Source organism: Onychostruthus taczanowskii, unplaced genomic scaffold, assembly GCF_017590055.1.
Source record: "Onychostruthus taczanowskii isolate IOZ18803 unplaced genomic scaffold, ASM1759005v1 scaffold20, whole genome shotgun sequence".
NCBI classification, from domain to species: Eukaryota; Metazoa; Chordata; class Aves; order Passeriformes; family Passeridae; genus Onychostruthus; species Onychostruthus taczanowskii.
Window position 1 is genome coordinate 3,596,009 of NW_024499240.1, and position 15,718 is coordinate 3,611,726.

General features: G+C 36.9%; 1 protein-coding gene across 1 annotated transcript in view; it reads left to right on the forward strand.

The window, feature by feature from the left end:
- The first annotated feature begins 281 nt into the window (after nucleotides 1-281).
- The window catches only part of LOC121335446 (collagen alpha-1(XXVIII) chain-like), a 50,014-nt gene continuing 34,577 nt past the window's right edge, over nucleotides 282-15,718 (forward strand). The window contains exon 1 of the mRNA XM_041403600.1: nucleotides 282-369. Coding sequence (XP_041259534.1) covers nucleotides 282-369 — 88 coding nt within the window. The remainder of the gene's footprint in view (nucleotides 370-15,718) is intronic.

The following is a 15,718-nucleotide window of genomic DNA, read 5'->3' on the forward strand; positions in this document are numbered from 1 at the left end:
CCATCACAAGATCCAGAGCTGCCGGGGGAGGGGGAGACATGCCCTCTTCAAATCTCCCTCCTCCCTCCCACCCTCTCTCTCCTTTCACTGTAGGGGAATAGTGCCTGAAACATTCCTTTCTGCACGGAAGGTCTTTTCCTATTGTTGTTTTCTTTGTGTTTCAGTGTTGCCAACTTACTGGAATTCTTGTCGTGGTTTCACAGCAAGGCTCAGGCTGACCAAACGGAACCAGCTGCGTTTGTGTATGGGGCCGCTGCTGCTTTAATCTCCCAACAAGGCCGATGGGGAGGGAACGAAGGGATCCTCAGAGGGGAGCAAGCAGATCTGCTCTCTACAGATGGGTGCCTGCAAAGCCAACACAGACTGACCGTACTTAATTAGAACAGGAATTGTTTAAAGCAGTTCACACCCCAGCAACATGCAGAGAGGGCAAACAGTGCTTGGGAGCTGCACCCCCAGGCTGGCAGCTATGTGTACTCTTCAATCACTGTATGCTTGAAGTGACCTGGATGCAAGCTTTGGGAGGCACCTACCTGTTTCACTCCCTCACTGCTGGCAGTCAGAAGGTCTGCTCCTGCCCCATTCACCGTTTCTACACATCTCTATTTCCCATGGGTGAGAGACTAGAAGGAGTCTCCAACAGGAATGGTGGCAATGCTGTTGACAGTGAGCTGAGATGGTGGGTCATGCCCTTCCCACCCATTATTCTTTGCACTCACAAGACAAAGTTTTCATTTAGAGACATATAAACTGATAAACCCAGACATTTTACTGCTGAATAATAACAAAGGGGCCAGCACAAGACAATGCTATCCACTGTTTACTTCATCTAAAATTTTCTCCTCTCACTTTACCATGGCACCTCATCATGCAACTAAAGGGACCCTGTCCTGCTGGACACCATTAAACGGGACTTCTTTGAGACTAGAGACATCAAGATCAGAATAAAAACTCCTCAAGGCTTTCCCATAACTACACCCAAAACTGCCCATGTGGGTGCAAAACATCTCCTTCTCTCATCTTTCTGTTGACTGTTCCTGTTGGCAGCTCATGATTTCTTACTGAAGTACACCTAGGGATTTTTAGTTGATTATGCATGTTTAAGAAGATGCAGACTACGTCTGTTAGAAGGTTACAGGCAGAAAACACAGGAAATGCTGTTGTTCACTGAACTCTACTTTTGATTCAAAACACAGTTTGGGATGTCTTTTCTTGCCTAGTTTTTAGTGTAAGCAAGAGCTCAGAAAAGCAGTTAAAGGTATAATTTAGAAGTAACAACAACACGCTTACTTATTAAAGATATCTGCTAAGCAAGGAAGTTAAAAATTAAAAAGGCTTCATTTTTGACCAAGGTTCGGTCTAAATTAGAGTCCAAACTCATGCAATTCTTCACAGACAGAAACATCCTGGTTGATGTATGACTAGATAAAGATAGAAAGCTGATGGTTAAGGAAAGTAAAAAAACATATATATATATATTCACTATAGGAAATGTGGGTCAGATCTGTAAATTTGTCTCTTCTGAACTTCTTGGAGCTAGGACAGTTTAGAGAGGCTAAGGATTCTGCCCAGTGCATTATCCAATAAGGCTGTAATTGCCAGTGGCATTCAGTAATCTTGTGGTCAATCTGTCCTCGGATAAACCCAGGTGTTTCCACATAGAAAATATTTTAAGTTACAAGCTGTGTTTCCAATTTCACATTTAAAGTTTAATCATTAAAGTCTCTGCCTTTATCATTACAAGCTTTTTTTATTATTTTTGTGCAATCATGCTAAAGCAAGGCTATATTTTAAACATACTAAAGCTGTGCTCATTTTTTGGGAGAACACTGGTAATGACAAGTCATACAAGTCTAATCTAAAGACTCTCTCTTTCTGGGTAATAATATGAGTACCCAACAGCAGCAATTAACTCTTCAGATTTCATCCATCTTTGCTATCCTACAATCTAAAGCATCCCATTTCTTTAACTGAGCCTTAGTTTTATAGCAAGCAACAGTGTGTGTGTGTGTGTGTGTGTGTGAGTGTGTGTGTGAGTGTATGTGAGTGTGTTAGAGGCTTCCTTTCTTAACAGACTATTTATGGCAGGATAGCTCTTCAGAGATACTATTTTTGAGACATTTCCTTCACCTAAGGCCCACTTCAATTTGCATCAAAGACATCAGACTTCAGAGAGAGCAGATTAAGCTGTTTTCATGGGGATCCACAGTAGCAATGTGTATTTGGACTTCACCACTTATTTTTTCCAAATGCATGTGTTGTGAGCAGAAGTTTCCTTAAAAGGTCATGTTTTAGGGAACATGCACCTTGTACAAAGAACCAGTATTAATTTCAACTCTACAACACATGAAAAAACCCAAATAAACAGACAATAGCCCTAAGTTCACCACGTTTCTCATATAAGCCACAACACATTTCACAGTATCTAAAACAACGGAAATTATTTCCCAGGGAAGTATTTTCTTCCAAGGATTTAAAGACACAAAAAAAAAAAATCCACCTAATCTCAAACTAAGAAAAAGAGAGCCTTAGTTGATATAATACCCAAACATCTAATGCATATTTGTAACTAAAGCACAGATTACCAGAAGACTGGATCAAAAGTGGGTCTCCAGACCACACAAATGTGAGAAACATTAAGCTGAGGAGATATGAATTGGTCCAGAACAGAAATCACAGAGTCAGAATTGCACAATGCAGCTGGCACTGTGGCCAAAAGTTTCCTCAAGGTCTTCTGGTTAGTGACATATTACAACTTCTCTCTTTCAACCTAATATTATATTACTGCATCCTGGAACAAGAAGCAGGAACATGGGAACTTTTTCAGTAACTGCCACTGAACAAGTGAGACTAGTAGAAAGACAGTCAGTAAAGGAGCTTCCAAAACACCCCAGGTATATTTCATCGGCAGAAATGGGCCTGTGGTGGAGTTTAACAGTTACCATGTAGAGATGAGAGAGTTTTTTTATTCACCTGGAAGGCAGAAGAAAGTGGAGAAAGATTAAACAGATTGCAGTTGTCCTTTCTAGTTGTCCTTTGGTCAGCACTGTATGGTCCACCCTGGAAGTCCCTGTGCCCCACCCTGGAGACACAGTCACAAAGTAAGGGCAAGTATGCTCGACCTCAGCTGCATCTCTAACTACCAAAGATCTTGGTACTTGCCTTATTTCAAACAGATTTCTTTGGAACTTTCTCTGTCCATAAGGAACAAAGGTCCTCGTTTTTGCTCCAGTTCACTGGCCTTCAGTGCCATTCTGCCCTGCAAGGAAGCAACAAATGAGATTTGTACCTGAAAAGGAATGGAAGGTGAAGAAGCATTTGCAAATTATTTATGATCTAAAAACTTTATTCACAAGGGAATTATATTATATATTATACAGGATAGGCAGGAATAACTCTGAATCTCCTTCACTATTTTCATTGGTTTACTTTCCTATTAATAACAGATATGAAGTCTATTCAAGACAAACACCTTTGTAAGTGGGATCATACTAAAAATGGTTAGGTCTCATTCCTCCAATAGCTAGGATGAAATGCTTGAGAGATCACAAAAGCAGTCAGTCAAAGACCTGAGAAAAGATAAATAATAAGACCTCAGTAGTATTAATTAGAATTCCAGGCCAAACCCAGGGTAATAACAGTAAACAAACAAGAACATGGTTTAGCAGCATAGGGATTGCAGTTGACAGATTCTCACAGTTTTGATATGTATTTCAGAACACCAATGTTCACCACTGCTCACTTTATAAAAAAAAGTTGAAAATATGGCTTAACTCTAAATTTTCTAAACAAGCCTCCACACTTCCTGAAAAAGAGAACTAGACATCAGTAGGCCTATTAGACACCATCTAAGAACAAAGACACTGAGTGTAAGCTGAAAATATAGCTACCCTGCAACACCCTGTGAATGACAACCACTGATTTGTATGCAGGGATATTTGTAGTCTTTTTAATGTTAAATTAAATGGAAAAACACAAAGAAAATCATAGCTCAAGATAAGCCACACTAGCAATTCTTAACTGATTGCAAAGGAACAATACCCAAAATATTTGGTTTGAAAATAGCACCTGATTCAGTCAACCCGCAAAACTACTTTGACAAGAAGAGACCAAACTCATGAATGCATGAGGTCAAAAGGATTACAATAATTAAAAAAACCTAACCTCTCTCCTCCTTGGGGGACTTGTTCACAGGAATGAGATATAGGACAGTTCAGTGAGCACAAACTTTGGTAAGCAGGGTGACTGGCTTGAGTAGTCTACCCTTCCCCCTTTATCCACTTTCCTTCAGAGCTGTAGCACAGCCACTGCCAGTCCCTTTGTCCCCTCAGTCAGCAGACTCTTAGGGGAGCACTGGCAGCTGTGCCCACCTCACAGCACAGCCCCACAAATGCACCACAGAGCGGCCAGCGGCAGCGGGGACACAACAGCCTCACACCGGCTGCACTGCTCTGCCAGAGTCTCAGCAGCTTGTACCTCACTGGTCAGGAGGAGCAGGATAATATGCCTGGAGAAGCTACATCCACCTGAGGCACCACGAAAAGAGTCTTTAATGGTATTTTTATAGTCACTTCACAGAATACAAAATTGTGAGGTAGAAGTTTGCCATCAAAAATAGCTTGATGGCGTGCTTTGTACTTCACAAGATAGCTAATTGAATTCCTCCTTCCCATCAGCATAATTTTTTTGCATTCAGAAGTTATTATTGCATAAACTAGTTTCAAAATTTAAGATTTTCCTAATTAGGATTCATCTAAAGATCTCGGCACAGTAAAGGCTACCTCCTGTTGCTTTACTATTTTGAATACATGATGATCAGCATTATGAAGGATGAGATCTCAAAAGCCACATGGAAGTTACTTTTCTAGAAAGAAAAGGAACTTTAAGAAAATTTAGATATGTAACACTTGAGTTTCTAGTGCATAAGCACAGTAGCATAAGCTGAAGAGCATATTCAAGAAACTGAAAGACATTCTTGACTCCTTTTGCCTAAGTTCTTACTGGAACAGTAGTTTGTGAGTTCTAAAAATATGTATGAGAACAGCTAAGCAATATACTCATTGTAATTATCAATGTCTTAAAATGCTTTGGAGGGGCTGTCTATTGTTTGGGGGTTTTTTTTCTTTAATAATTGTGCTAAAGTGTCATTGTAAGCCAGAGCCAGAAGCTACTAAAGGGAAATAGAAGTTATATATCACATCCCCTAGTACTAAAACTTCTTTGTTCCTTAAGAGCAACTTTAATGCTTAGCCTACTAGAAAAACTGAAGCTATGTCACTTTGTGTCAGACACGTTAAGAGATACTAATGAAAATGCCCTTGGTCGCCATAATCCTCTGTGGCTGATTAGGTACAGTAGAAGAAGTTGTTTCATTAATTTGAAGGCCATTAGCTTGAGCTCTCATATTGACCTGAAAGTAATGTTTTATTCATATTGTAGTGTTGTAGTCAAAACTCCAGAAATAATTAAAAGGACAAGTCTCAAACCTTAGACCTTTGATTTATGAAGCTGGATACACAGTTAATTATTGCATGATGAAAAAAGTGGAGCAGGGAACCAGCAGTCCTGATATATTATTATTGCCATCTTCCTGTGAAAAACTGATGGGTAATCAAATACATATCAATTAGAATGTCTTCAATTCCACAAACATTCCAATTATTTCCACAGGTCGCAGTTAAAAACCTTCCTTCTAAATTTAAAAAAACAAAATTGACATTAGGTTAAATTCAGGCTCCAATAGACTTTGGAGGCAAAAATCCAAAGTTCAGTAGTTTCAGTTAAGATTCATCAGCAGTCAGTGAACAGCTACCCATAGCCATTATTCACATGAAACACAAGATGCCTGGACCTACTACAGGAACAAAAGAGAGCATTTTTTAATAAAAGATGACAAAAACCTATGCCTGACTTTAGAAATTAGGTTTCTAGTTTTCCTAGATATAAGCAGGATGTCACAGTGTAGTCAACAATCAGTTCTTCCATTCAACCTTTCAAATAATCAGTCCCCTGAATTTTTATTAGCTGTTGTTTGAGTGGTGTTCAAGTTTGATACCTTTTGAATGCAATTAAATTATTCAGCCTGAAGTGCAAAGGCACATACATATGAATGGTAAAGTTTTAAAAAAAAAGTTGTTAAAAATCTGTTACAATGGGCAGCCAGTGATATTAAGAAATACTGAAATAAAGACCAGTAAATAGAAAGTCTACTGATCGGTCTTTACCTTTTCCAGCAGAAGTTTATCTCATTCTCTTTATATCCAGCAAAGAAACGTAGTGAAAATTCCAGACAAAGATCTATGCCTTTGTAATCAACACAGGCATCCCACACCATCCTTGCAGTATGATTTAGTCATACCTGTTCCTTTATGCACCTCGTTGCCAAGAGCCACTATGGATTCCATCTTGCTTGGGATTTGACAAGTCTCGTAAGTGTGGCAATACATGATCTTTAGATAAGCTTTTTAATATTTTAAATCAAGTGAGATAAGTGAGCTTCAATGAAACTTACAGAACACATGCAAAATATGTGGAACTCTTCTCCTGTTTTACTGTCATTCAACTTTTCCATGTCATCAGACTACAACTGCTTCAAATATTGAAGCACCAACTAAAGTAAGCAGAGACTCGGATAATATATAGTGTTAGTGTCAGCACTCTTCATTTCTGCACCAAAGTATTTTTAATAAAAGAGAATATTAAACCCAAATTTTGCTCTCAGAGCTACAGCACCAATAACCATTTACTGTTCTCTTAAAGGACACCATGGTCTTCCCTTTATTTCTGTTGCTATACTTGTGCTTATTCCAGTATGGATCACATATTGTTCTACATTGCTCTTTGCTTTTCCTTCATTCCCAGTATATTTTGGTCTTCCTAATATTTCATTGCAGATTAAGTTACAAGACACAGCAAAAAGGAATGCAAGCCAAAACCAATATAATCAATATATGCAGAAGTCCTTACTACTCCTCTTACAGCAAAACAATTGCTTTTTATGTGAACTGACATATTGATCAAGTTGCACCAGGAGATACAAGGTCAGATTCACAACTATGAAACTGCTGATTTGAACTAACTCACCAGTATAAGAAAAGCCATACAAACTGAATATAGTTTAAGATCACCAGAGCAAATCTTACTCCAGCACACAACTAGAATACATAGCAGAAAGAGATGAAGGTACAACACTATAACCTCTGTATTTTCCTACTTCACAGGGATCCCTGGAAACTGTGTATGAGATGGAACATTTCATTGACTACTTACTATGCCTGTGCCTGTGATGCTTAAATCCCCATAAACCAGGATTAGGAAGGGACAAAAGGTACTTTAAAGACACCTGTCATTCTCTCACGCTCATCCTGAGTTAAACACAGTGAAAGACTAGGGATTCGTGGGCAGTTTTCCATTTTTGTTTGACCTTTAGGTTTTAACAGTATAAGGTTATATTAGAAGAAAGCTGTGCAGAATACAATTCTCACTGGGATCCAGCTAAGGGCTGGAATAAAATAATAAAAAAATAATACATAAAAACATGTCAGAAATTACTGATTTCCACAGGAACACAATTGCACTCCATACCCTCAATCATATGCTGCAGGAGGTGCCCTTTTTTTCCCTCCATAGCAAAAGGTAGCTTCTCATGGGTCACATTCCCAAAATGATACTAAAGAATCTATCATCCCTGTTCATGTTTCATTATTTCTAAATATAGAAGGCATAAGGATATTTCAAATAGAATTTTTCATTAAAACCTACCATCTAGGAGCCTAATCATACAAGAAATTTGAATACACTAAATATTGATTTAGTGGGTTTACCTTAGAAGATAATAAAATATTCCCACTTAGTTTTAATGCCGTTTAGATCTTTATGTTTTCATTCCCCTATCTGCAAAACAAAGCAGAGATCATAACTCCTGTCACTTGTTTTCTTAAACTAAAATAATAACCATTAGTGAGGAGGATCAGAGGTAAAGTTTTCCAGTGGACATTATAATTTACATTTTCAGACTATTTAAGTTTGAAACTTAAGTCAGTTTAAACTAATAGTCAGTTTAAATAAGCCAAAACTAAATTCAACAAGAAACCTCTCAAATTTTGGTTTGTAGCTCTTTTCGTATTTGATTTACACAATTTTCCATAGAGGATGAATGATACAGAAGAGTCAACAGAATCTTTTCTATCAACTCAAATGCAACATCAAAAAAGAGCTCCACTGCACACACACATTTGCCAAAATAAGATCTATTTTCTTTGAATTTGCATTTGTGCACATTCGAAGCAGACTCAAATTCTGCAGCTAGTGTCTGCTCTTTTTCTCAGCAAATTTCTTCAGGTGGAAAACTGGGAGATGGTTGGAAGGAAGCCTGGTTCTTTTAATCTTATCTAAGCAGTCCTGAAAGGAGTTGCAGCTGAAGATAAGGGATGTGGAGTCACATGCCTTTCTCCCTTAGAGTTTGTATTGTGTTATGGGGAATGATCCCATTTCTGTAGCACCAATTTGAAGCTACTGCAATTCCAGCATCTTTACAGGAGATGTTCCTGATATGCAAAAATATGAAGAGAACTAGGCATAGTCATAACATTTAATTGTGGCAGTAAAATTAGAACTACCATCTACTGCCACTGCAATGCCATGTTAAAAAAAAAATGGAAAAAAAAAAAAGCCATGCTTTGCCTTTGAAGTGATTTCTACTTGGGCTGTCCCTGGCTAAAAGGGTTTAAGGGGAGGAGGTGAAATTTTTCCTCATCTTTGAGGTGACATTTAACAGACCTGGGAAACAGACATCAGCTGTGATGGTCTACTCAGGAAGGGCTATGCCATGAATGACTTCTAAAAGCAAATAAAAGAGTAATGCATTCAGTATATTTAAAGTCTCATTCTTTGACAAAGGACTTCTTCCTTCTTGACTTTATCTTCTTCTTGATAGTAACTGAGGGCTGAGACAGACCAAATACTTGACACAGTGAAGACTGTAGCAAAAAAAATACAATACTCAAAGAATGCTACTTCAAAATCCTTGTAAACTGCAAATTCCTCCTGCTTGTATTTGACAGAGTAACTCTGAACTATGTACAGCATGCTTCATAATATACAATGATTAGAACCAGGAGCAAGCATTTACATTTGAGGCAACATCACTTTTTTCCCCCTCAAATTATTTTAAAATCCTTCTACTAGAGCTACATATATTTAGAGTGGGGTAAGAAGTTCAACTCCAGGCTAGAGTTCTCAAGAGGTTCTCAAGCCAAGGAGGCAAAAAGATCTAAGATGCACTGTTTTGCACCACAGCACAAGTAACAGGCAGTTTAAGTGGTTGTTGCTTTGTCTAGGTCAGGCCCCATGAGCATGCAGGGAAAAAAAATAAAAAGTAAATAAAAATTCTGCTGTTTGCTAACCTTACTGCATCATCCATAATCTCCCAGTTCCCAGTTACAGCTTAGAACCATCATCCCAGGACTCAGCAACATCTACAGGTATGTGGTAGTTGTCATTATATAACTCATGGAAGCGAGTTTTGAACCATATTTTGAGCAGTTCTGTCCCACAGTGCTCCCAGCATCTCTAATGTCTACAAACCACTGTGAAGTAATTAAAGACGCTCCACAAAAAAAAGTCACTAATCTGTAAATTAAATTGAGTTCACATATGCACATAAAAAACTGCCTAGAACAGAAAAAAAATGTAATGAAGATGCTTCAGGATCCTGCTCACAAGCACTGGGCCTTTCAATGTTCTCATATGCAGCTAGCATGTATTTGAAGTTCTCAACATATCATCTCAAGAATAAAGAAATACAAAACTAAGAACTTTCTTGACTTTAACCAGAAGGAACATTCCTTCCCAGTTATGACCCCTTCATCAGCACTACCACCTCATTATTGAAAACTTTCATCAGGGAAAAAAGATTTCCTGAAAATGTGAGCAATGAATGCAGTTAATTAAAAGAAGCAGAGAAGGAGCAGACTGTTAGGCTACCTTTGGATCCAGAAAAAGACAGAAAAGATGAGCTTGTAATCTACTCACTTTAGATAGCTTCTTAAATGAATTTCCTTTAACTAGAATTATATTATTACACGTTTCTTTGAATTTGGTTACTCTTTTCTGAAGGTCTTCATACTCTGACATGATCCAAAACAGAACTCATTTTAACCACTAAAACATTACCAAATATTAAGTCACAAATAGAGTGTAGCAAAACTAATTTACTATTTGATGCTCTGTAGGTAATGTTTTTATTTCCCTGTCCATCAGGTGAAGATATGGTTAACGTAAGAAAATACAATATAGCCTTAGACACTTATTGTGTATGCAGTATCCAAAGCTCAGTAAAAAACACTTTTGTGAAGAGAGTGTAGAAATCTGTTGTTCAAAAATCCACTTTATTTTCCACAGTATAGAAAAACTGAAGATCTTCAAGAGGTTTTCAGAAAAGAAGGCTAAGTCTGCCACATTACAATAACACTAAAAAGGTCTACGTTGTTATAAAAAGGAAAAGTACATACGAAGGGCAACCATATACTAAGCAGCCTAACAAACTCTCTCCACCATTGCAATAGGTGACACTTTCATACGAGAGATCTTTTCCATGTCTCTCTTTCTCTCTACTTCAAGGAGACCTCCAGTAGCCTACACCACATTACATGCCAGGTAGGAGGATAAATCAGCTATTCCCATCCTGATATTTCTAATCCATAAGTAGTACATAATGCCCAAATAGACCATTCAAAAGAAAACTATAAAAGCATCTAGCATATAACGAGTTTTGGTCTCTTTTTGAACCAAAGTGGCTATAGTGATAGCACTGTGACTCCTACATTATATACATTTCTTGAAGTTTTAAAAAAAAGCTGTTAGCTGTAGTGCTGATATTAACAGCCTTGCTCTATCAATCATCTCTCAGCCACCCTGTACAGTCAGCAATAACCACGCAACCTTCAAACGTGAATCAAGGCTGACACCCCGTGGACATATCTCGTAACTGATTTGTTTGGTTTTTTTCAACCTGACTTTTTAAGAACTGAGATTCCACATTGAAATGTTACCCCAGACCTTCAGGACCCTTCTGAAAAACATTTGAAAAGATTCAGTTGTTCAATAAGATTCATCAGACAAAAAATAAATCAGCTGAAAACTCACATATGTATAAAATTACTTGTTTTCTTAAGAGTCTCTAACAAATCAGATGTTTCATAGCACTACACACAAGCATTTAACAAGTTAAGAATCCTGCAACCTTAAAAAAAATTAGAGAATCTAGTGCCACCCATTATCATTAATCATTACAGTTAATATATGATAATACCAAAAGCAGAGTAGAAAGATGTTTTGACATTAAAGCTTTGTGGTAGGTAAACTACTTCAGAAATGGACATCTATTTTCTGTATTTCCACATAATCCTTTTTACAAGCATGACAAAGCGTAAGCATGGTATTAGATTCAAATATTAGTGGTTATTTAGAAACTACAGTATTAATACACACTTCTAGCCATTGAATTTCAATCTAACACCAAGGGAAGTAATTTTTTGTGGAAGTAGAATACACAACACATGTAAAATGACCACTTATACATCAAAAAATAAGTTCACTTTCTATGTCTCTTGCTTCATTTATTTCAAAAGCATCAGTGCTATCACAGACAAGTCGATTTTGATTGGGGGAGTATCATTAAATCTAACAGAGAGACAGGTAAGCTTCGCACATATTTGCATTATAAAAAGAGTTTTGTAATGCTAATTACAGTTATCAACATAAAAATCAGGCAGGTGGAAGAAAATAATTATGCAAAGTGTACTGTACAATGAGAAGTAACTGGCGTGTAATGGCAAATTCAAAATAACTATTTGTCAAATACATTTTCATTGGCACCAATGTAGCAAATCAAATTATATCTTTAAGAAATAATTTTAAAAGTATTCTTGATCTAGTTAAATGTTCATGTTTGTATCATCAAATGTTAAGTCAAATATTTAGTATGTTACAGCTGTAGCTGTACTATTTTATTAGCATGCTTTCATTGTCTTGTTAGGCTAAATGCCTCAAATACTTTTGAAAATGACTTGCTTATATATAGATAAACTTACATACTTAGGCTGTAAGATGGAATATATCTCTTGATGAGGGAAACTGAAAATGAAAGGAGAATTATTAGAATAAAAGTAGAAATAAACAAATACCATTTAAAAAAAAAAAAAAAAAGCTTTGACATTGATTGATACTGCATGCAGATTATGAGTACTTAATTACCATTAAAATGCTCAGAGTGAGTTTTTGGCTGTATTGTCTCTAGATAGAATAAAATAGGAAAGTACTGAAGACAGCCTCCTCCCTTTTATGCCTTGTTAGAGTCTTTTTCTTGCCACACCTCCTGAAAAAACATTGCAGAAGAGCAGTATTTAAAAAGTGGAAGATGGAGACCCATGTTTATACCAGCTGCAAAAGAAAAAGACATGTTTACTACTCCAGTCTCAATCACTAAAATCTGTTGGGAACTATACAAAGAGCAAGTCTCTGCCATCAAAGCCTTTGCTTACAGCATTTTCTGTGACAGTGGGTTCAGAGGAAAACAGCTGATTTGCTTTGATCAGCTCTTTCAGACTACATGCTCAAGATCTGTACTAAAAAGCAAAGATAAAATTCTGATTTTGCTGCAATCAATAGTTCTGCAACTGCCTTTGTGCACACCAAGATTTCATTACTGTTTTTTATAAGGCTGTGACATTAGATGATCATTTTTCATACAGAATAACAAGGTGAAGTTGCAGAACATAAGTCCATATTAAAAAAAATTTAAACCGTAGCCTCAAGAATTGGCAAACAGAAGTCAAGATTGTCAAGAAGTCAAATTTGTCAAGAATTAACCATGATTAACTGACTGCTTAGTTGAATCCTGGGCTGTCAAATTCACTAGAACACATTTTGTAGTCAAAAGGTGAAATCAGGTTTTTATCTTTCTTGAGATACAATCCGCAGTAAAGTTCTGATTTTTTAAAAGTTTTTTGTTCAATTACTTCAACTATTTGAACTTCTGAACTGTTTTTTTCACAAAATTTGCCTGTGTGATACAACTTCCAGGATTGTGAACCACATTCTTTATAACATTATTCTTTAGTGTCAGGATTCAAAATGTAAATTATGTGCTTTCATTATTTTACAAGTTCAAGTCAGGTAGGTTTTTGTTTCTTCTGGACACTTTGGTCATGTACTGACTTGTATAATATAATGAAAAAAATACTCTTGAAATACCATTACACCATGATGCAATCAGGTTAAATGGTCAAGACTGTCTTGAGGCCATGAAACACCAGAAGTTTGTGTGAAGTACGCGTATTTTTAACAGTTCACAGCAGATTTGATGTGTGAATTATTCACACTGAGGTAGCAAAAAAATGCAAACATATTTCAGGAACATTATGTCAAGCTCTTTGGGACCAAAAAAATTACCATCAGAGCAGAGGAAAATTGAAGGCATGGTCTGTCTGCTTCATGCTGCTCCCACAAACTGGCCTCCCTGTTTCAGTATTCCTTTAGCATATGGAAATATTCAGATGGTATTTTGCCAGCTATGCTGGCTCATGATTACTCCACATCCAGTGATGTTGCAGCTTTGCAGGACAGCTGAAGGGCTAATCAGGACTCTATCACATTCTAGTGACATGATATCATGCTAGAAGATATTAGTTATTTTATCTTAAGATAAATTAGTCAAGGCTTCTCAATAATGTATTGAATTATGTTAAACAGTGGAGGAAGGAGTCACAGTTGAGCCAGACCAGGCTCAAGAGTCTGTGTAAAGCAGGCACCCAGAGACAAAAGGGAGGGGCAGACAAAGAAGGGAGCTCTAGGGAAGAAGTTTGGAACTGTCAGGCTTGCTACTACTTCTGCCCATCAGGAGGCAATAGTGAGGGCTGCTGCTGACACAAGAGGTCATGCTACACCACAGCAAGTGGCATCTAAACCCCAGTTCTTCATTCAGTGTCCCTTCAAAGTGCTCTTGCAATCTCATGTAGCTCAGAAGCTGTCACCACCTATGCAACGGTAATGCCACTAACAAAGGGTCATAAATATCACCCTATTTTTTCCTTTCATAAAAGTGCTTAAACACACTCACTTGCAAAAAGATCTTGCATATCTTTCTTCATGATGCCTTTCCTCATGGTTATGAAATTGTAAGAAATTCCCTTTGACTGAGTATAACCTATTTAGATGTGATTTTAAATAGCTCTTATATATCCCTCTATTCTTTGGAAAAAAGTGTTAGACCTCATTGCAAACATTTGAAATACTGGGATCAGACAGCTGAGAACTCTTGGATTTCAAACAGTGATGGAAAAAAATCCAGAGACTGAATATGCAGCTATATCTGCGATCTCAACTTCAGTTGGTGTGACCATAACATAGCCTTATATTCATGTCAGTCTGTGACTCCTGCAAAGATTACCAGTCCTAATGTAGGAAGCATATATGAGGTAAGATAGCTGGGCCCAACTTAATCAACTAAGTACAGAAGTCTGTATTGTCCTCTTCAAGAGATGTAAAAGATACTTAAATATGTATAAATATGAGTGGAATGGAAATGCAATTAATTGTGTGCAGAAGCATCTGATGTCTAGATTCCTCAAGAAAAAATACAACACTTTTTTATTCCTTTACAAAAAAAAATTAAAATTCAGCAATAAATTTATAACACTTAAATGACAGCATGGATGTTCCTTAACATAGGTTTTAAGGCATTTATTTTATTTTAAAAATACATACAGAATAATGCCATTAAAATATTAAATAAGCACTTAGTAAAGTTTGTGGTACATGAGGCAAGAAGTCTTGCTGTTAGTTTTTAGTTTTAAGGGTTAACTCAGATATATCAGGGCATGCATATTTTACATTGGTATCATTCAGGTTTTGATAAGCTGTCACTATAAGAATAGTGCAGGTATTGAGAACTTCACAAGTTCAGAAGACTGCAAGTCTAGAAGTGTACTGTGTTATGTCACATAGCTGGAATTTTGAACAGAATAATACCATGCAAACAGGTATAAAATGTGGAGGCCTCATTAAGCTTTAAAGTAGCACCTGGCCAAGATAAAAAGAGAAAAATTTGTCCCGAAGGTAAACATTATTCATCAATAAAAGGAAATAGCCTGAAGCCAGGAACTTGCTACTAAACATGCAAGCAGAATAGTTACGTAATTAAGAAACTATTTGCCAGCTATGATTTGAGGTAGGAATTAGCAGTGAAAATGAAAGAATTACAATGTTTTGCTTATGGGAGGCATACAGTCCCAACCATAAATAACATGCTTTTTCTTGCTAAAATTAAAATTTTTTCTCAATAAGATTTAGGGACTATGGGAGATTTATTATACCTATTTCAGTTAACCATATAATTTGTGTTCCCGAATATTGCCTTTTCATGCCTTGCCTTAATCAAAATCTGAATATGACAGTCTAAGCACAGAAAAATCAAAGTGGCTGGAGAGAAATAAACATCAATTGTTTCCAACCCTGAAAGAATATTCTTTCTTAGCTGTAATTGTGGCACAAATAGCTGTAGCTGAGTTAGTTTCAGCTTAGGTAAGGATAAGCAGCCGTACAATAGGTAGAATTGCTTTCAGCCATCCTAGTTCACCAATTTTGGACTAATTACCGGCAAATACGGAAAATAGAAAATGGGGTTAGAACCATAGCAAATGGCTTCAGCATCCAGCTG